Below are 21,150 nucleotides of genomic sequence, written 5' to 3'. Positions count from 1 at the left end.
GGATAATACTTTATATTTTAGGTATTTTGGTGACTAAGGTTAGCTTCATAAATAGTAAATTATTATAATGTATTAAAAATCTGATCCAGTTTTGCTTTTTATTTTGCAGTGATTGACAGATTTATTATAATTTTTCCCTCTTCATAAATGCTTCAGTATTGAGATGATCTAATCCCTCTTTTGGTATTTTAACTTGGAGTTGCAATTTAGTTCAGGTAATAAATAAAGTTGCAGAAAAAAGAAGGTAATTTGCCTCTTGATAAACCTCCATCTTATTAGCTTCCATCTGTGAATAATGGCTAGTGAGTGTGCAATGTGCCTGGTACTGGGTGGATTTGGTGTATGGTGAAACAATTCTGATGGTATTGTTAGGAGCTGCCATCTGCACTTATGCAAATTTTTACTGGTCTAGAATAACAATGATTTAATGCAGCAGAACAGTTCAGCACTTGACATACAAACACAACTGTTACCGGGCTTTATTTTTTCTATATCCCTCTTAAAAAAAAAACCAAGAAAAATATAGATAACTGCTATATCTGTAATATAATCTACATTCAGTACTTGGCTTATAAATTGTGATAATACACAGTATGATAAATATTCTAAGCATACACAACTTGCACTAGGTGATAAAATATTCTGAGCATGTCCTAAAATGATTCTCTCATCAGAGATGGCTTGTTACCTCCACCATCAGCAGATACTGATAATTAATCAACTGAAATGAATCTTTACAGAATAAACAAATCTGTTATACATGAAGGATGATTATGTTCTTTTGGCTGTGAAGATTTTTCATAACTTATTCATGCCAATGATGTGCCTGAGTTATGAAGTATTTTTCACTTGTCAAATAAATATAGCATCTTTCATTTGTCCTGTATCCCCTCTATCTTTTGGGCTTTACCAATGTAAATCAGCACAAATCCACCACCTATGCTGATTTACACCAACAGAAGAATTAACCCCTTACTCATCAGCAGCAGCAATGTTTCTTTGGTTATTTCAGATGCAATTCTCACCCATAGCTTTAGTATGGTGTTTTCAGCTGTTTCATTTTCACAGCAATGTGTGTATAAATGCCCTTATCAGCTGTAAGACAGAATCATAGCTTCTCCCTCCAACTTTGTGAATGCCACTCTCCTGGTAGATGTGTCGCACACTGGGAGATAGTGTTGCATTTTGAGATGGGAAAGCTGTGAAAATACAGTACCATTTGTATGTATTTTTAAATTAATTTTTCATACTTCAACATGCTGCTTTTATAGTCACTTTTCCTTGAACTATTTAAATGACCAGTTTGGTTTTTTTGTTGGCAGAAACACTGATAGAAAATGACTTCTAGACATGCAGGTAAAAGTACTTGAAAATCTTGTTTTAAGAAAGGGAATAAGATCATATTTGACTGACCTTCTCAATAATCACAAATAAACAACAGGGTTTAAATTAGGAATATGTGTTACTTAAAAGTACAACAGCAAAAAAAGAAACATCGTCAATCATTAGACAATGTTATAAAATAACCAGAAAAACAGCAAATACATTTGAGGAAATCGTGATCTGCAGTGAATATCCTTCAAACAGAAGAATTGTGAATAATTCATTCAGAGTGAGTCATATTTTATTAGAGGAATTCTCAGGGTTAGGCCTACTGTGCAAGCACAAATTCTTGGCAAAGAGTCACTAAAACTGATGTGCTAACTTACATCAGCCAAACATCCTTTATTAAGAACAAAACAAAATAAAAAACCCACAGAAAGAACAAAAAATCCACACCAAACCCTTGACCTAAGGAAGGGAATACTGCTTTGTGCCTTTCCTTAAGACTTCACTGATGGAGAGAGGTCAATAATGAGTTTTAAAAAACAAGATGTGCTCATTTCCTTTTAACATCCAGCTCTTTCCCACTAGGATTGAGGCCCCTTGGTTTTTTTGACTATCAGCTATACTTGTAGGAAGATGCACTTGGTGCAGTTTTGTGGTAAGTTAGCACACAGGAAAATATCCATGTTGCTGAACATACAATATGACACAGAAGGAGCCATTTGGAAGACAGTTTCTATGTTGTGAGGCAGAGAGAAGGTATACTGAAGAAAATAGCTCAGTAATTTGGATAGCAGCACAGATCTTGAGGGCCTTGGGTCAGTCTTTGCTTTATCTCAGCTATTCACAAAGATAGTTAGCAATCCAGGTCTGTACAGTCTGATTTTTCCAGATCCAGTTCTCTCCAGACCTTCCCAGATGCTCTCAGACCTTTCTAGATCCAAGAAGTGATTTATATTCCTTTAAGCTACATACTGCAATGCCTACATTTTAGGGCATCTGTCTGCCCATACAAAGTCCAGAACATCGCAAGGGAAATCATAGAAACAGTTCGCTGAACTTGCAAAGTTGTAATAGAAAGAGTAATGAATAAGATCCAAAACAGCCAGCACACTGAGCTGTGCCTTACACTGTCAATAGGTAAATGCTAGTCCTTCATCAGTGGTTTAGCAAGTCTAAAAAATCATGAGCCCCAGGCTGTTGGTCTCTCCAGGGTAATTGTTAATAAGCTCAGCAAAGATCGTATGTGTCTATCGAGATACGTTGCCCTGCTATACAATACCCTCATAGTTAAAACATCAAGTAGTGAATCGGCTTTCATTCTGTCTTCTACATGAAAACTATCAAAGCCTAATTTTTCACCTCAAGGACAGTGTCCAGATACTCGGTTGTGACTTCTCTTGGAAACAAACTGCAGCTCTTCCTGCAAAATCCATCCCCATGTGTAGAAACAAGTTCAAGATGCTCTATCAGAAGAGAGCACAAGGAGCTAACTCTAGGCTGTTTCTCATTGTAGAAGGAAGCCTTGAAATTACTGTGTGCTCTGTTTTGTATTACATGTAAAATACAGAAGAAAAAAAAAAAAAAACCATTGGCTGGAGCCACACAATGTCCTGACTTCTCTAAATAATACTTGTATGCTTTGTAATGAAAACTGACTCACAACTTCACCCTCATCTTATTGCATTCTACCATATAAAAGAGTCATGTTTCTCTCCAGTCCAGCTGATCTTGGATTCTTCTTTCACAAAGACATGTCTTCACTAGAAAGAATGAAAAACGTTCCTCCTCTCTTCCCCAGAGCAGTCTAAGGCTTTGTGGTTAAAACATACTGAAATGAGTATGACACATGGGCTTGAATCTAACCTCAATCAACAGCAGACTTTGAAAACAAGTTGATTATGTGGCTAAGGAGAGTGCTGTAGTCCACTACAGTCATATTGCTTATCATCTAAAATGTGAACATTATTAGCCTTCACTGCCTTTTCTATGAAGGTAAGGAACTTGGGCCGTATGTGTCTGTTGGTCATCATCAGAGACCTGTGAGGCCAAACTCAGGTTTTCCTGCAAGTGAGGCAGTGACTTTCCAGTCTTGTTGGGACCAAGGCAGTGCTGAAGGCATGCTCAGATCTTGAGATGCCTGGAACTCTTGAAGGATGGGAAATTAAGTAGATTTAGACTAGATGAAGGAAATTTTTTGAAACACGGGAAAAGGTTGCCCAGAGAGGTGGTACATGCCCCATCCCTGGAAATATTCAAGACCAGTAGAAGGGTAGATGGGCAGATTTCCCATCCAACCAGATCTTGGAATAAACTGAGTAAACTGGTCTGATCGAAGATATCCCTATTCATTGCAGAGGACTGGGACTAGATGACCTTCAGAGATCCTTTCCAAAGCAAACAATTCCATGATTCTATGATTCTAAGCGTTAAAAGAGGTCAAGTGCTGTTGCATTTAGGAAGCAGGTGAAAAAGGCTTTCCAGGATCATCCTTTTTCACTCACCTCTCTGAATTTCACCACCACTCTACTTGAAATATAGGCAGTTTTTTAAATTGTGTTTTTCCTTGGAAATTAGCTCAAGACCATGTGTCAGTATCATATGAGAATTCTAGTAATTTTCTTAGCAGTCTTAAATTGAAAAAAAAAATGCTATTGAAGCCTGTTTTCACAATAGGACTGAATTTCAAGCTCACATTTAAATATCCCGACTTATGAATATACACAGAACGTAGTATTTGTATTATAAGACAATTGTTATGCTATTTTCTCTACATAATTTTTCTCTTCTTAGTGGTATCATTAAAATAATCGAAGATTGTTTTCTATTGTTTATAAATGGACTGCTATTATGTATTCATTTATGATAAGGTGACAGTATTTACTTATCTAGTTTGCAGATAAGCACTACACAGTCTGTTTTTTGTGTTTATTTGAAAAAGTGGGGTTGGAGGAAGGGCTTCAAGCCTGCTTTGATCTAACTGCTATTTTCTAGGTCAGGGAGATGCAGCAAGAAGAGAAAGGTTGTGCTGTCTCACAGAACAACTGAGCACATGCAATGGGCACACATACATGGAGCAAGGAGAAAAGGAAGAGAACCCAGCAAGTGGGAGGTTTTTACAAGAAACTGAGACTGGGAGACTGCTGAGAAGGGGGTACATATGCTGCTGGGCCCCACAGGTGATGGAAGAAACTTCCAAGGGGCACAGGGGAGATTATAATTTGCTCAAACACTGGAAGTAGTTAACACATTGGACTGAAAACATAAAAAGAGATATTCTTCACAGATTTATAGTGGGCAAGTACAGATATGTTTATGAATCCTTACAATTTCTCTAAGATGATGAGAAGTCACCTTCACCTTCTCTAAGGTGAAGATGCATTTAGGAATCCTTATCATTCCTCTACTGTCTCTCTCTAGGACAACTAATAGCAATCAAAGAGTTAATTGTTTTTGGTTTATAATGCAATAGATGTCTCTGAGATCCTTTGTCTTTTTAGCATCTTTACATAACTCAGTTTAAGGGAAAGTGCTGAAATATCTACCTCAAAGCTATGACTAACTTGATACATCATTATTAACTTGAAAACTTGCCCTGGAGCTGTTCTTGTAAGCAACTTTTTAGATACATGCACGTGGCAAAGCTCCCTGCCTCCATTACCAACCCCAGTCTATCCTAAAATCCCCCAGAAGCCCCGGACGAGCCAGAGTGGGCACTGGCAGCCTGACGATTGCCCCGGAGGCAGCCACGGGCCCGCATCCCCAGTGGCGCACTGCCGAACATGCCCGGGCAGGCTGTCCTAGGCAGTCTGCGAGCCGCCTGTGAGGCTCAGCGTGCCACACTTGTGGTCGTCTTGGGTACAGCCCTGGACTGCGGCGGGGCTGCTTCTGTGTCACATTCATGCTGACTTAGAAACAAGCACAGCATTGACAAAATTTGGTTTGAAGGCACACCTCTTTCTTGGGACATCCCAGAATGATGGCTGGGGATGCTGCAACTGCATGAAACATCCCTCGAACGGCAGCTTGTCTTGAGGGGAAGAAAACGGCGCTGGGTTTGATGTGAAGATGTTGGCATCCTTCCGCTGCTCGCCCCGGCGTCCTCCGAACACGCCGGGGGCATTCCCCGGGGTCAGCAGCGCGAGTCACCAGCTGGTGACATGGTCACCGTCTCCAGCGGGCGGAGAGGCTGCAGGGCCCCCAAGAGCTCGGAGTCCCCGTGCGCCCGCTGGGCCACCGGCCGTAACCGTGGAGCAACCAGGAGGGCAAATGGGCCCTTCACAGGGATGAGGCGGTGCTCGCCCCGCAACGCCGGCTTTCCGCCGGTGCCCGAGGCCGCAGCTCCCGCCGCCTCGCCCGGCGCCCAGCGCGGAGCCCGCAGGGCCGGTCCGGACCGTGCCGGGCGATCACGGGGCCGCGGCGGGGCCGGGCGGGGGCGGCGCCCCATCCTTGCCTGTGAGAGCGAGCGGTGACGGCCGGCGCTGGCGGGCTGGTGCGCAGGCGGGGAAGCTGCGTGCCGCGGTCGGAAGGGAGGGGAGCGGAGGAAGGGAAGGAACGGGAAGGGGTGGCCGCGCCGGGCACAGCATGGCTGCCAAGGTAAGGCACCGCCGGCGGCGGGCGGGCGGGCAGGCGGCGGGTGGCGGCGGGGAAGGGGCCGCGGCGGGGCCGTTGCCGGGTTTGACCTCGGGCCTGTCCTTGACGAAACCCGAGGTGGCGCCTCCTACTCCTCGCGGCTCGGCGGCCGCTCGCCGCCAGCCCCGGCGAGCGGGGGGTGGGCAGCGGGCGGCCCCCCGGCCGGTGGGGCTGTGTGCCAGCGCGGCGAGGATCCGCAGCTGCCCGCGCCGGGAGCAGCGGGCCTGAGCTCCTGTTGCAATGCATCATCGGCATGAATGACACTGCACGGCGCCTCCCGCGGCCGGTGCCGGTGCCGACGTCGGTGCCGGTACCGATGTGGGTGCCGGTGTTGATGTCGGCGCCGGCGTCGCTCTCGCCGGCGAGGCCCCGCACTGCCCCGCCGGGCACCCGTGCCCTGGCCCGGCCGCGGCTCCTCCAAGTGCATTTGGGCCCAGTAGTGCCTCAGTGAGAGCCCCGCCGTGCACCTTGTTACACAGTGTACAGATGCATAAAGATACACGTACACACGTGTTGTACATGCGGACACACACGCCGCTGTTTGGACGAGAGGATGCAGCGGGTTCTCGGGACGGCGGCTGGCAGGTCCCGGAGTGGGCACAGATGTTGGCCCTGCCCTGCTTGCAGGCCTTAGTGCGATAGTCCCTTTCTGCTTTTTCTCCCATTTTCTCCATACACCTTTTTACCTTCTGCTTTCACAACTGGTTATAATTTCCAACGATTTTTACTTCTCAGTGCTGTCCTGTCAGGTGGATACCTGCTATTTAGGCTTTTTTGCTGATCAGAAGGATAAACAAACTGAAATATGTTGTTTAATCATCTAGTAATATACTCCCATCCCAGAGAAAAAAATAGTCATTTGCTGGATCAAGGCCATATCTAAAGGGAGATAAAATTATATGTAGTGTTGGTGTTTCAAAACTTACTTCTTTCATTAGGTTTCATATTTGAATACTGACACTTCAGAAATAAATTACTCCATGTCCTTTTATTGAAGTCAGTGATGAAACTTACCTTGAGGAAAAATCAGGCAACAGATCTTCCCCAAACAACTCAAAGCATCGCTTAGTGTGGCCAGAGTTGTGGGGTCCTTTATTTCAGCTAGGATATGATTGAGCTGCTTTGGTCAGCACCTTTTCAGTAAGAATGTAGGTTATCTGAACTGCATGCTCTTTTAGTGGATTGAGCAATATTTGATTCCTCATTGCTAGTGTATATAAAACAGTCATCCCCAAATCCTGTGTTCACTATTTGTGAATCTCAGCTGACCTATCTAGCCTTTTTAAAAATTTTTGATTGCCCACTGTTCATACACACATGTTGGTTACACCTGACCAAGCTATTGGTGTTTAAAGACTTAAAAGTCTTCCATTCTCTGGCTTTTTGAACCTTTTGCTTATTTTCTCTTCTCCAAGCAGATGTTTGTAATCTGCAATCCATTTTAACCTATGCTAGTCACATATACTTAAAAATACTTTATGTGTAATTAGTGTTTGTCTAATTGGGTAGACATGTGTGCTTCATGCTACACATTTGCGTGGTGTCCTTCTTGCTTAAGCTAGATTTCTTACACAGTTCAGATCCCTAAAATCTGCACAAGCATATGTTGGAAAGACTCAGAACTTTAAGAGACACTTAATTGAATATTGTATATGTCAGGTTACATCAGGCTTGGCAGAGAGATACCCAATAAAAAGAATAATGGCTTAATTGTCATGTCATAAGCATTCTTGGTGTATTGCAAGGCAGAGGTAAGCTCTTTGTACCCTAGGGTGTACAGTCCTCACATAGCTTCCAAGGAAGGCTTCTGGTTTGTAAGCCTAAACTCATTCTGAGAGACTTACGTTAAAAACAAACAAACAAACTAGAACTGTGAGCAGCTAGCATGGATTAATTGCATTACCCTGTGGGACTTCAAAGGGGTTTTTGTCTTCTTCAGTTGAAACAGTTAAATACAGGTAAATTTCTATTTATATTGAGGTCAGTAGCAAAATGTAAGTAGCATTTTGTACTTTGAGGGTAACATCTGAGCTTAGGTTCTGCAAGCACATATGTGAATAACTTTGCCACGGAAAGAGCTTCTGGGCCTGAAGTTATTCACATGTGCTTGCAGGCATGGGCCTTGATTTGTGTTCTAACTTCCTCACTGATGCATCTCAGTAATGTTTGCCTTTTTCACCTCAGCCAAACAATGGACTGGTGAGTTTAATGCTTTTTCTAAAATTTCTTTCGTACTTTTTCCTTGCCAATATCCTGCATGACCGCTTCCTTTAATTTTTTAATTATACCCTTTTAGGCATATGAGTCTTTGGGATTGAATGTAATTGGTCTTTGCTTGCAAGATTTCAAATGTTGACATATTAAGGAAACTCTAGGAATTCAGTCTCTCAAAAGGAAAACCCAAATGGGATACTGTTAAGACTGCATAGTTAAGCACTCAGGTATCAAGAAATGGGCACTACAGCCCAATTTAATTGCCTTCATTGTATACAGCTCAATATTTGCAATTTACACAGCATTTTAAACAATGTATGTTACACATCAGTGTCTTTTCTTAAACTTTGAAAACATTTTCTGAAACTGTTCTGGGAAAACTCTGCTATAAATTATATTCACACAAATTTCCAGTAGAAAACAGAGGTGAGATTTTCCAGTAGATTTTTACCCCATTGGTAATTAAATTACCATCCTAGGTACTGGCTTCTTTTTCTGCATTGTGCAAAAAAAGAGGCTATGTGGAACATCTTTTTGGTAATGCAGGTACAAAGCACTAATGCTTTACGTAGTGTGTCCTGCTTATTTCTTCATTTTGAGTGTTTAACGATGCAATCACAATGTTGTTTTTCTGCCCTTTAGCCAGATAGTTCTAAAGAGAATTTACACAGTCTAGCTAATGCCCCTTGCCGTTCACCTGGTGTGTATTTTACAGCAAAATTAAATGTTTGTGTTGAGTGAATGTCAGTTACCCTTGATCCCTATTCTGCTACAAGTTCTGGGCATAGCTGTTGTCTTATGCATGTGCAAAGTGTGACTTGCTGTCTTTTTAAAGTTCTACTGCTTGGTAAAATATAAACATATTTTAAGTGGGAGGTTCTAAGGTATGTCTCAATGAGACTTCTTTCTGTGGCTGATTTTGCCTTTGCTACTATGTCAGTTTGTCTGTTCAACTTAAGGTCAGAAATTGATATTTATAATGGGTGTTAGTATATATAATATGTTTTAACTTTATATTTCATAACCACCAAACTGCATTCAAAACAGTTAAAAATTGCATTAATGAAAATTCCAAACTCAAATAATTTTGATAGATAAATCAAGGTCTAGAAAATGGTAAAAACAGTGGCTTAGCATGGAAGCACTTGAACACCATTAAACTTTATCTCTGGTGTAGATAGCATGTGATAAACTTCTGTAATTGTATGAAGTGTGTACAGGAGTTGATTTTTAAATACTGTGGAATATCTCTGTTTCTAATGTAATTGTTTTTTGTGTGTCATGTGTGAACTTTCATCCATTGGGCACATACTGGTTGCCCGTACTACGCAGAATGTATAAGTTATTTTAAAATTATTGTCTTATAAACGAAGTGAACACAAACATCGCATGCTAGAAAAGCTAGCTGTAAAATGACTGTTCAAGTGAAGGCATGAACTTTACATCAGTACCTGATGAGACTTGCTTGCATGCTTAATTTTAAGTGCATGTGTAAATCTTTCTAAGACTGTCAGAACCACATCAAGAATGTAACAAAAAGAGATTTGTTGCTGACTTATGTGACAATATTTGGGATAGCTCTAGTGCAAGGTAAAGAAAATTGGTTATGCAATTTTCATGTATTTAACTTTTTTTAAAATTCTCTTTTCTCTTGTGTTTTTCTGTAACTGTTTATTGTGGAAGCTGTATCAGTGGAGTAAATGTTATTTCTGGTTACTGCCACATCTACCTTTAAAATCCTAAACCTTGTCACACCAAAAATAGTTAGTCCCCAGGCACAGGCTCCTTGTATGACTTGGTGTTACTACAGTCAGACATCTCACACTGAACACCCCAGTCCTGCAAGATGCATCACCTCAGCTGTATTAACTAGAGTTCTGTGAGGGATTGATACTACTGGCCCTGCCTCTACAAACCCTTTTGTCTGCAGAAGCGATCCAGTGCCTGCCCTGGATGATGTAAATTAGTGAGGTTTGGGTAAGCAGCAATTTAAATGCAGGCACAATGGCAATGCAGTTCTAAATAAACATGATTGCAAACAACACCAAAACTAGTAGATGCTGACACAACCATGCCATTTTATTTTGCTGCCATGCACACCCAATGTGTCCTTTTGTGCATCATACAGCTCCATTTTACCTCTTTGTTCAGCTCCTTCTTCCGTGCTCGTTTTCCTGTGCTAGCAGTAGCTTGGAGTGTACCTGGGAACAGATTAAATTTGCTCTTCTTGCCCTCAATCGTGCCATTCTTCCCTTCCTCCAGCAAAATGGAAGAGAAGAATTGCATTGCATTGGACATGGATTTGTTGGGCCCTCAGAAAAGAAGAGGTGAGGGATTCTGGCATCATGATGGGCTCCTGTGTCCATGAAAGGAGTGGAGTCCATTGTGGACAGGCTCCAGCCACTCAGTGAGATCAATTGTGGAGAGGAAAGTGGTTGGTGAGTAAGGAGAGAGCAATCTGTTTCCCTGAAACACCACTGAGTTTATGTACTATCGATTTAATAGTGTTATGGCACTTAATGGTACCATGGTAATTTTTTGGATGTGATAGCACTATGTAATATCCACATGGAAAGTCCTGGCTGTACAGGTCCAGCAGTGCTTGCTCATGCATAGTTATATTTTGGATCTGTGCAGAAATATGTAAATTTTTATATGTATCATAAGACTCTTCTTTCCACTTTCCCCTCAGAAAAAAAACATGTATTTATGCTGCTTATGACTTATTACTGCATCTTGATTTCTTAAGAGACCAGAATTTGCTTGATAGAGGGACGTTGAATTTGTATGAGTGCTGATAACTTCAGACCTTTTCTAAGTACAAAGTAGCGTGACTGATGACTGCAGCTGAAACAGAGGAGAAACCAAGTCATTTACTCCACTGTCCTGCCTGTCATAGTTTATGTATTTATTTTCATTTGGTTTCTTTTACTGCATAAATCTTTGCTTATGATGCTTACCTTCAGGAGAACTGGTTGAGTCCCAGTCTCACAAGACTCGCATCAGGCTACAGGGCCCACTGGCAAGAATAATCCCAGGAAAGACACTCATGGGGCAATTCTGCTGTGGAAAAATTCCATACAGCTCTCTGCTGCAGTGGACACTGAGTTACCCTGAAAAGAAGATTTATTACAGTGTGGATTTTGTCTCAGTTGAGTTTACCTGTGTCTTTGTACTACTGTTTCCTCTCTGACCCAACCCTTCCTTATCAGAGCAAGGTGGGGGCAAGAGGAGGTGGTGGAAGAGGTTGCTTTATGTCTTCAATATGTTAGGTACTGATGGCATCACATGTTGCAACTGCCAGTGGTTTTGGCAAGTTTTTGGAACTTGCTCCTTTCTGTTATGGTATCCCTGTAAGAGGAATTGCAGGATGACTTTGCTTCATGTATAGCCTAGGAGAGGGCTGCTGGATCCAGCAGTTATGAGTATACCTTGTCTTTTGTAATGCCTGCTGAAAAGTATTTAAAGTTATCTGGATTTTATCACATTGGGAGATAATCTGCTCTTTCTATGCAGCTTTGTGTTGCAGGAGGTTAGAGGAGCTCTTCGAAGTGTGCCTCAAATCACATGTTAAAGGCACTCCTCCTGGAGCTGTAATGTAGACAAGCTTACAGCCCTGAATGATAACGTGTCTTCTGACCAGCTTGTTTAGGCCAATATCTATTTTATTTGTCTATGTTGTCCAAGGAGTATGACAAGGAGGTATGTGATACTGTATTTCCTGGAAGATGGAATGAATGTGCTGCTGAATTTTAGCTACATTTTTGCTTTTTATCTATGGAATTGCCTCTGCTTTGGCTGTAGAATGGCTTTACCATACTGAATAGAGCCTCTGTGTTTGTATGGTGCCAGAAAACTTGCATAAGGCCTCTAGGCACTATTTGACTCTGCTAATCATGCTGTTTTGCTTTAGCTACAACATAATCTTCAGGAACTGATGTTTTATGGTGTTAGATAACTATGGCTAGTAAAATGTAAGGTTGCATGTTTTCTGATGCATTCTCTTTCTGGAAAGTATCTGTATCTCAGTCATTTGCAGAGAGACAAAGAGGTCCTTATAAAAATACTCTATATTCAATTGCTTTGGAATAAAGCAATTTCAGCTGAAGCTGTGTTAAAACACTTAAAGGAACATTGTAAATGTAGTTTTTAAAATAATGTCATGCTATTACAAGATCTTAGAAACAGGCAATTGCAATTATATTCTTTACCAAAAATGTTACTTGACCTGAACAAAATCCACTGTGTAAAGGATGAAATTGCTCACAAGCAGTGGGTTGTTGGCATTTTTCTTTTCCTCTGAAGAGGAAAAAAAATTAAACATTTGAGAGAGAGAGTGGCAAAGTGACTGCATGTACACCAAACGATATGCATTTAGAGAAGAAACAGAAAAAATACAGCTTTTGCAGGACTAATCACATTCCTCTTGTTGGATACATGTGACATTCCTAAACATCAGCTGCTGGATTCATACATTTATGATGTCTTGCATGCCTAGGTAGCTGGCAAGAAGTGTTTTTGTGCTGACCAATATGGTCACTCTTCGAGTCTTCTTGGAGATCTGCCTTACACTCTGGCCATGTGAAAACCAATTCAGAAAAAGATGATTTTTTTACTGTTCTTTAGACTAACATCTCCATGCCTGACTTTTTTACCCACTTGGCTTTGGAATTAAGAAGCCCACCAGAGGTGTCTGGAATTGGTATGAAAACAGCCAGTATGCTCACTAAGGAGCATCTAAGGCAGCCAGTGGGAAATGAAAGAATTGGGATGAAGAAAAGGAAAGTCCCTGGAGGATCTTTTTTTAAACAGGCAGGGCCATTGCACTGTGTTGTTATAATTTAACACAAAGACTGGGGACAAGAGGTGTGGGCTAGAACCTGATTCAGTTTCTAGCCATTAGGGTACCCAGCTGGGAGGGGATAAGATTTGGATTCTCTGTTGCCAGCAGTGTTGATGCATTTTGCATGAACGATGCCTCCAGCTGCCGCAGCTTCGGAGGGTTGCTGCCTGGTGCTCACTGCCAATGTGCATTAGATGTGTTGCATGTGTGGTTGCTGGGCGCCTGGTCAGTGTGTCTGAAATGTCTGCACATGCTCAAATCAGGGCTGCGGCAGTTCTGGACGTGCACCTTGGTGAAACTTCTGGAATTGTAAAACCTTAAATTGCATGTGACTTTCTGCTTGTACAAATGGAATGGTTTTTGCATCATGCTGTAACTAGAGGTAGTGGAGCGTGCTAATGGATCAGACCCTCAGAGGCTGAGCAAAGTGGAGTTTGCAAATACACAAACACACGTTATATTTGTAGAGAGTGCACTGAGATGGGCAGACTTGTGCCCAAACAGCCAGACCTTTTAAAAATACTTCTAAAATCATAGTATCATCACTACTTCCATAGCTTTAGGATCTTACTGGTTCTTCTTTGAAAGCCAAGGCTAGGCTAGACCAGATCTCTGGGACTGGTTCTTTGCCTTCCTGGTGCTGGGCTGATTGTTTCTCTGCTCTGATGCCAGGGCTGAACTTGCTGTAGCTCTTCTGTTGGTTGGGTTGGTGTGGAGAGGTACCTGTTTGTTTCCTGAGCTACCAGGTCACTGCAGTTTTTAAAAGCTGAAGGTAGCCATGAAGTTGTGATTTCACTAAATAACGATTCAGTGGCAATACTATGGTAATGTAATGGTGCAGGGGTGAATTGGAGTGGATAGCTGGGCAAAAAGTGACACTTTTTTTTTTTTTAGCATGTATATATTGGTTTTGTTTGCATCAGATCAGATCAGTTCCCTAGTATGATTCACAGCAAAGGAGTTTGAAGAGTTATGTGGATGGCACTGAGCACAGAAATACCTTAAGCTATAGGACTGGTTACTGCTGTGCATTTATAGATACTTTTACATTTTCCACTGCTCAGCAGAGAAATGAGAAGGCAGGGTTTTTTACTTTTGGTAAGTGGTTTGTCTGTTGTCAGCCACGGTTCATGCTGGGATAGCCATAGAGGTTGTAGGGATTTTTTCCCTAAAGGTACGAGGTGTGGTGCAAGAATGTACATGCAGATGTAACTGTAATATTGCATAGGCAAAATTGTGAGGTTGTCATAGAACTAATTGGTCAACTAATTACCCACTAGTTATTTACATGCCAATGGACTAAAATTTAAATTGAAAGAAGGAAAGTAAAAAATGGAACAGAAACACCAAGAAAGCTTTGCCATCATTTTTCTTTTAAATATTTATACTCTTTTAAAGTATTTTGTCGCACTTTCTCTGTATAGCCTAATACCTAGACTGATAGGAATGTTTTTAAAAGGAGTTTTCTGAGTAAGCAGAAGTTAAAGATCAGACTTCTTGTGCAAATGGTATCTACTGTTGTGTTGCTTTTGTTTTTTTTTTTAGATGTGTCTCTGATTGGCTTTTTATGTATTCAAAAGTGACCTGACTTTGCTGTAAAAGGAGTAACTGCCACTTGCTTTAGGCAAGTTTGTGGTTGGTTTTGCCTTGATTAGCCTAGCTGGTCCCTACAAGTTTTTTAACAGTGCTGATCAGCCTTAGCTCAACACCACACACAGAAGATGACTGCAGCCTTAGTCCATAGGTATTACGGCTTGGTGGTCCCCGGGGGTCTGTCTGGCCCCCGGGGCAGCAGCCGCCGTAGCTGTCCCGGATAGCGCTGTGCTGATGAGGCGCAGCCTGTCTGGGCCCTTGGGCTAGCTCCTAGTCACAGGCGTCTTTAGCAAGCACTTGTGGAGTGATTTCAGCTCTTAGTGATTTCAGCTCTGTACTCGCAAAGTGCCTTTCTTATCTTAGGCTAGTGACCGCCATGGAGGCCTTGCAGGGCCTCTGACTGCTACACATAGGAGTCATGCAGCTGGTGAAATTCTAATTCTGAGAAATGAAATACTAACTCTCCAGAAATTTGGGAAATTAAAGGAGGATGACTTTGATGACAAATGCTGAAGATGAAGGAACCTTGAGAGCCATGCAATCATCTGTGTTTTATTTTCCTTTGATTGGTAGTTTTTGAATGATTGATACAGATGTGAATTGTTAAGCACTCTGTCATTTTATGAATTATCCATGTTAATTTATAAAGGTCAAAAAAAAAAAAAACAAACCAAACAAAGCTAAGAGAGGTTTCATGCATTTGTGGTTTAGGTTACTGTTGTCTTTATGACTTAGGACCTCCACATGCCCTTGGTCTTGCTTCCTACCAGCCAGTCCACGTTAGCATCAATAATATTAGTTTATCCCTTCAGTGGAAGACCCGATCTCAAAGGCTCTGGACCAGAGCTGGAGGCAGGGTACTCTGAGAACAGACACCTGAGACCTTTTTTGGGATTTGTATTTGTGTTGGTTTCTTTGCTTTTATGTTTTTTGTTTGTTTTGGTTTGATTTTTTTTTTTAACCCAGATATCATATTTGGAAAACTTAGGCAATCTAAGTTTATTGTAATAAATAGTACTACCACAACTGGTGATTGTTTTAGTGTTTCCATTCTTAAGTGACAAATTTTCTTTACTTTGCACATGTCTGTAGTCTTTTCACATTTTTGGCATTCATACTGTTAATATTTTAGGTGACTGTGATTGCAATGAATAAAACAGTCTCTCTTGAGACTGTTAATTCTTGCTCCACTCACTGTCCTTATGACAGGTGAACCCTTCCTAGCCCTATTAGTGCTGTTTGCATTATTATTAGTTCTCTATGAAGAAAACCAGGTGCAAATAATGGATGTTAACACCGCATCTTATTGCATATAACTGGTTAATTAAATTTGATGTAATGTGGAGAGAAACACAGTTGAATATTTATTCAGACCTGTAAGTTTACCTTTTTGTCAAGTGCGGTGCTTTGCAAAAAGCTAATAATGAATGTACACCAGCACCTCTTTTGGGTATCTAGGACAGGATTGTCTGACAGACTGATCAGGGAGGCAAACAGTTAATGGTATATTGTAATATGAAGAAGAATTCTTTAGAAACTGAGGATTTTAGAGCTTATTAAATGCTTTTTGACCAGCATTATCTGGTCAAAAATTATATTATCTGATAGAAGCTGCCAGAATATAGAATTAAATTCACCTGCTAAGGTCCAAGTTTTGGAGAGCTGGCAATAATAGTCCTAGAGTTGTAGTTATCTGTAGAACTATTGTTAGATTATATTGAGATTAGCTACAAATTATATAGCTGGAACGTGATTGTGTCTTCTTTTCAAAACAGAAATGTCAAAGAATAATTTTACTTTAAAGGTATTAGTATTACACTTAAAGGGTGCCGTCTTTACATTATTTTCCAGTCTTCAGGTCCCACTGTGAATCAATCCCATGTGAAGATAATGTACACTGTAATTCTTAGTGTCTATTTTTTTTTTAATTCCATCAGTTTAAAAATTTCAAGTCTTTTAAAGGTTATTTTTGCAATTATGGGGACCTATCAGAAGAGTAATACATGTGCTTTTTACAATTATGATTGTTATGGCCTTGATGATTAGGGTAATTGAAGGATTGAAAGAGTAAACTTAATTTCAAAGCTAGAATACAGAAGATGTTATGTAGCTAGATGACCATAGTTATTAGCCAACCTTATAAATACGTAGAAGCAGAGTTCGTTTTCCCTTCTCCTACAGAAGAGGAGACTGAGGGGAGACCTCATCACAGTCTAGAACTTCCTTATAAGGGGAAGAGGAGGGGCAGACACTGATCTCTTTACTCTGGTGACCAGTGACAGAACCCAAGGGAAGAACCTAAAGTTGTGTCAGGGGTGGTTTAGGTTGAATATTAGGAAAAGGTTCTTTCACCCAGAGGGTGGTCGGGCACTGTAACAGGCTCCCCAGGGAAGTGTCACAGCACCAGGCCTGTCAGAGTTCAAGAAGTGTTTGGACAATACCCTCAGGTTCATGGTGGGGAGGGCATTGTCCAATCATCTTGGGGATGGTCCTGTGCAGGGAGGGAGATTGGACTTGATGATTCTTGTGGGTCCCTTCAAACTCAACATATTCTGTGATTCTGTGATTCAGATGCTTTTGTGTAATTAGTAGTCTGAAGTATCAAAACACTGGCTGTTGAGCTGGACGGCTGTTGAGCAAATCTAAAAGGTATCATTCCTGAGCAGTTGTTGAATGGCACAGGGAGGGAAGTATGGGGAGTCAAAGTCTGAGTATTTCCTACATAGCTGAAAAAATTTCTTTGACTGAAAACTTCAAGTCTGAGAACAGAGATTTGATGTAGTTGAATTTCACTTGTTGTTTCCCCAGTAGAGTTTATTCTTTGTTTGTGACACTGTGATCTTGTTGATACTTCCTTTGTAATTGAAATTTGATTTACTGGAATTCAGATTGTTATGTAAAATGCCATTGACCAAAGATTTTTCCACCTCCATGCACTGTTTTGTATTTACCTTTTCACATTTTTCAGTTTCTGTAGGTGAATACTACCTGATCTTTATTCACTGAGGATTTAAAAATGTTCTTTCCTGGAGCCAAGCTTCATTTCTATCTGAGAAGATAAGTTTAAACTTAATGGGAAATGGAAGGTTCAAAGAAGGTTCTGTGGCAGGTTGGAATCTTTTTTTAGAGCTAGCTTTGCAAGGAGATGAAGAGAAAAAATTAACTAGCACTCGCTGTACTTTGTTTTTCATTCTGACATTGTGTACAGGGAAAAATGCCTGTAGATTTCAGAATATGGATGGGTACACATTTTTCTTTCCTGGTGATGTTTGCCCACTACTTAAAAATGCACTCAGTCAACAGGGGAGGAGGCTTTCACAAGGATGATCCTAAACCAAATGCCAATCATCCAGCTAGTAGGAGGAAGAAATTCTAATTCTCTTTATATTTTAGTTGCTGTTCCTTATCCCAATTTCCCTGAACTCTCTCAGCCAGTAGAATCATCATTTTGGGGGTTTTGGGTTTTTGCTTCAGCCAAAGGATATTTAATTCTGGGAAGTTATCAAAAGTGCCCACTTCATCAAAGTAAAGCAGTAAATTAGAGTAGTTTTGAAGAAATAAATTAGAGCAAATTATTCAGTGTTGGAGTAGCTTGAGCAGCATCTGACTACATCTTTCATCAAAGGTTGATGGGTGTTAATCAAAATGCAGGTAACATCTCCAAAACATGAAAGGCCATCAGCAGGATCATGGCATTCTACATCTGTGCATGCAACTCTGGTTTAAAGGTCTGTGTTCAAATGTGTAGTCATGTGGTTTCCTATACTGAGAAATAAAACCTTCTGTCTTAATGCCTCTTAGTAGTGTGTGTTTATGGTGTGGCTTCACATTATTTTTTGCAGTTCTTTTATGTCAGGTGCCCTCTACATCTGCTTAGGCCAGTCTGGGGTTTGGTGTGGGCTCTTAGTGTGGGGGAGAGATTGAGATGTTGCCTCATATCACTAGCAAGGCAGGAGTCTCCTTACTTAAAAGACTTAATTGAAAGATATGTCCTGCAATAGCAGTCATGCATTATCATCTGTCCTTTATTATGTGACTTTCCTGTCATATCTGTCCATTGCATGACCTGATGTGTAGGTCTTATTTTAGGATAGAAGAGGTCAGAAAATTAGTATTACTGAATGCAAACAGCAGACTTCATTACTATTGTCATTTTTCTCTGCCTTGGAAATATAACCTATTTCCAGCCTTCCCTGAATCCTTGGCTGCTAAAACCTCTTGGTCACGTATTTTATTATTGTAGTTCTTTATCATGTTTGACAACTACTATTTGATGAAACATCGCTGATTTAACAGATCTTTGACAGAAGAAACCTTTAAGTGAGGCACTGAGTATGAAAAGCCATTAGAAAAACACGGTATGTAAAAATACTGTGTCTGCCTGATTCCTTCTCTCAGCCCATTGTGCAGTCTGAATCTGACTAGAGAAATCTTCACGTGTTTAGGAGAAGAAATTTTTGAATAATTTCACATTTCCATTAAAATAGTTTTTGTCACTGACATCAAGTCAGCCTTCCTCCTTCCTGTCACTTCACCTGTCTAAGACTGCTTGCCATTGTGTGTCAGTCTAACTGGAAACTACTTTCTAAAGATCATGAATTAGTCCCATGTTGATGCTGTTCAAAAGGAAGAAAAACATGGCAACAACAAACTTTATACAACTGCTTTTACTCTGTTCACAGACTTAGATCAGTCATTTGGTTTGAATCTTTTCTGTTAAGACTAACTGGTGTGAAGCAGCAGGTTCAGTCTTTTCTGCATTGTGAAGGTTATACTACAGGAGTTTTGAGCCTCTTTTGTCTCCATAAAGAAAATAGTGGTGTAAAACTCCTAATGACTTTAAAACTCTTGGAATTTGCTTTTGGTTTTCCATTACATGTAACCTATAGATTCAGTATCTCAGGTATGAGAATAGCCCAGACCAGAATACTTAATTCTCAAGTGTGCAAGCATTCAAATCCTGTATAGTTGAAATAGCACTTAATAGTTCCTTATTCTGTGTACCTTTGACAAGTTGATAATAAAGCAGCTTTTTCCCCTTTTCCTGTGGATGTGTGGCAAGTGAAAGAAGAGAGCACTGAACTCTTGAAAATGATGGAAATATCTTAGCAAAATATGCACAGAAACACTGCCAAATACACTTGTTTTCTTCCAGTGTTTTTAGGAAGTTTTATACAGAATGTGTGCCTGCAATTCTTTCGTAGCTTTGAAAACCCGGGGCTTTGTGTTGTGTATGACCCACAATTTGATCAAACAAAGGTGTATATAATGAAAATTAGTGTGAGATCTCCTGGCTTTTCTGTTCACTGCAGATTTTCTGGGGTAGTGCAGGTTGTGAAAGCCGTGATGTGTAATCACTGATTGATTGCCCAGCATTTTTTTTTTTTTTTGAGGTAAAGCATTAATTTTTTGTGTTTCAAAGTGCTGGATCAACTGGTCAGAAAGAGTTTTTTTGGGATTCTGCTACAGTTTTTACAGTTGGGGCTAAAACATAGGATACTTTGGGATGGCAGACATGCTGTTCTGAATTCATTTGGTGATGTCAGGGTGCTGACATCAACCCAAGTGTCCAAGGAATGAAGTGGAAGAGCTCCTGGTTACTAAGAGAATAAAAGAAAAGTGATAGGTCTTCTCTAGTGTCTTAAACACTGCTCTGTGTTTGTTAATCTGGTATTTTTAGAGTTTAGTTTGACTGCAATGCCCTCAAAGCAAATGGAAGTCCATTTCTTGGGAAAAAAAAGGTTTGATACTGTTTTCCCCTCTGCTGAAAATGCTTTCCTAAAAGTAATTTTAAGGATTTTACCTTTAAATTCCCGTCTTTAAATCAAAATGTTCAGTTTGACATCATCATCATTATTTCCACTGCAACCAAGTGATCTCACAAAAACGTTCGGAGGGCAATGCAGCAGAAGTAAATGTAATGTTTTAATGAAACAGTTATTGCTTTATGCAAATATCTATGATAAAATAGACTCACAGATGAGAAGCCAAAATCATTCAAGCTAAAATCAGAATAGTTTGTAATTAAAATGCTGAAAATGTTTCCTCAGTTTCTTAAGAAGATGAGAAGATTTTAATTATTATTGTCAGGTATCTTACAACTTAGGTGAATTATGGAGAGTTATTGTGAACCTTTTAACAGTTTTGACTGAGGTGTGGCAAGTCAGTGGCAGATAAATCCCTAGGATTACAGTGACAGCAATGCATAAAAAATATAAGTCTTCACTGGTTTATGTTCCCACATGAAACTGTAAGTTATTTCCAAGTGCCCTCTTTGATAGCTTCACTTTTCAGTTCAGTTCTTTAGCGAGAATGAAGGTCACGCAACCAGAATGTCCTGTGGCAGCTGTGTAATCTGCTAATATTTAAACATCAAGCAGTTGTTTGTTGTTAATATTGAGGGTAAGAATTGTGAAATAAAATGTTAAACTGCCTTTACTTTGTACTCCCTGTCTTCAGGGAGATTATGTAATAAATTTAAACGAAAACCCATATGGTGCTAGTTGAACAAACAGTTCAACTGTTTACAGGCAAAAGAGAGT

The 21,150-nt window shown here is 40.5% G+C and overlaps 1 protein-coding gene across 1 annotated transcript in view; it reads left to right on the top strand.

Moving 5' to 3' along the window:
• The first annotated feature begins 5,821 nt into the window (after positions 1-5,821).
• Positions 5,822-21,150, top strand: part of SLC25A13 (solute carrier family 25 member 13) — a 99,207-nt gene continuing 83,878 nt past the window's right edge. Inside the window, exon 1 of the mRNA XM_053990590.1 lies at positions 5,822-5,922. Coding sequence (XP_053846565.1) covers positions 5,911-5,922 — 12 coding nt within the window. The 5' untranslated portion in view covers positions 5,822-5,910. The remainder of the gene's footprint in view (positions 5,923-21,150) is intronic.

The sequence above is a fragment of the Vidua macroura genome, chromosome 1, assembly GCF_024509145.1.
Source record: "Vidua macroura isolate BioBank_ID:100142 chromosome 1, ASM2450914v1, whole genome shotgun sequence".
NCBI lineage: Eukaryota > Metazoa > Chordata > Aves > Passeriformes > Viduidae > Vidua > Vidua macroura.
Note: the sequence above shows the minus strand (reverse complement) of the source record. Positions and strands in the feature narration are given on the sequence as shown.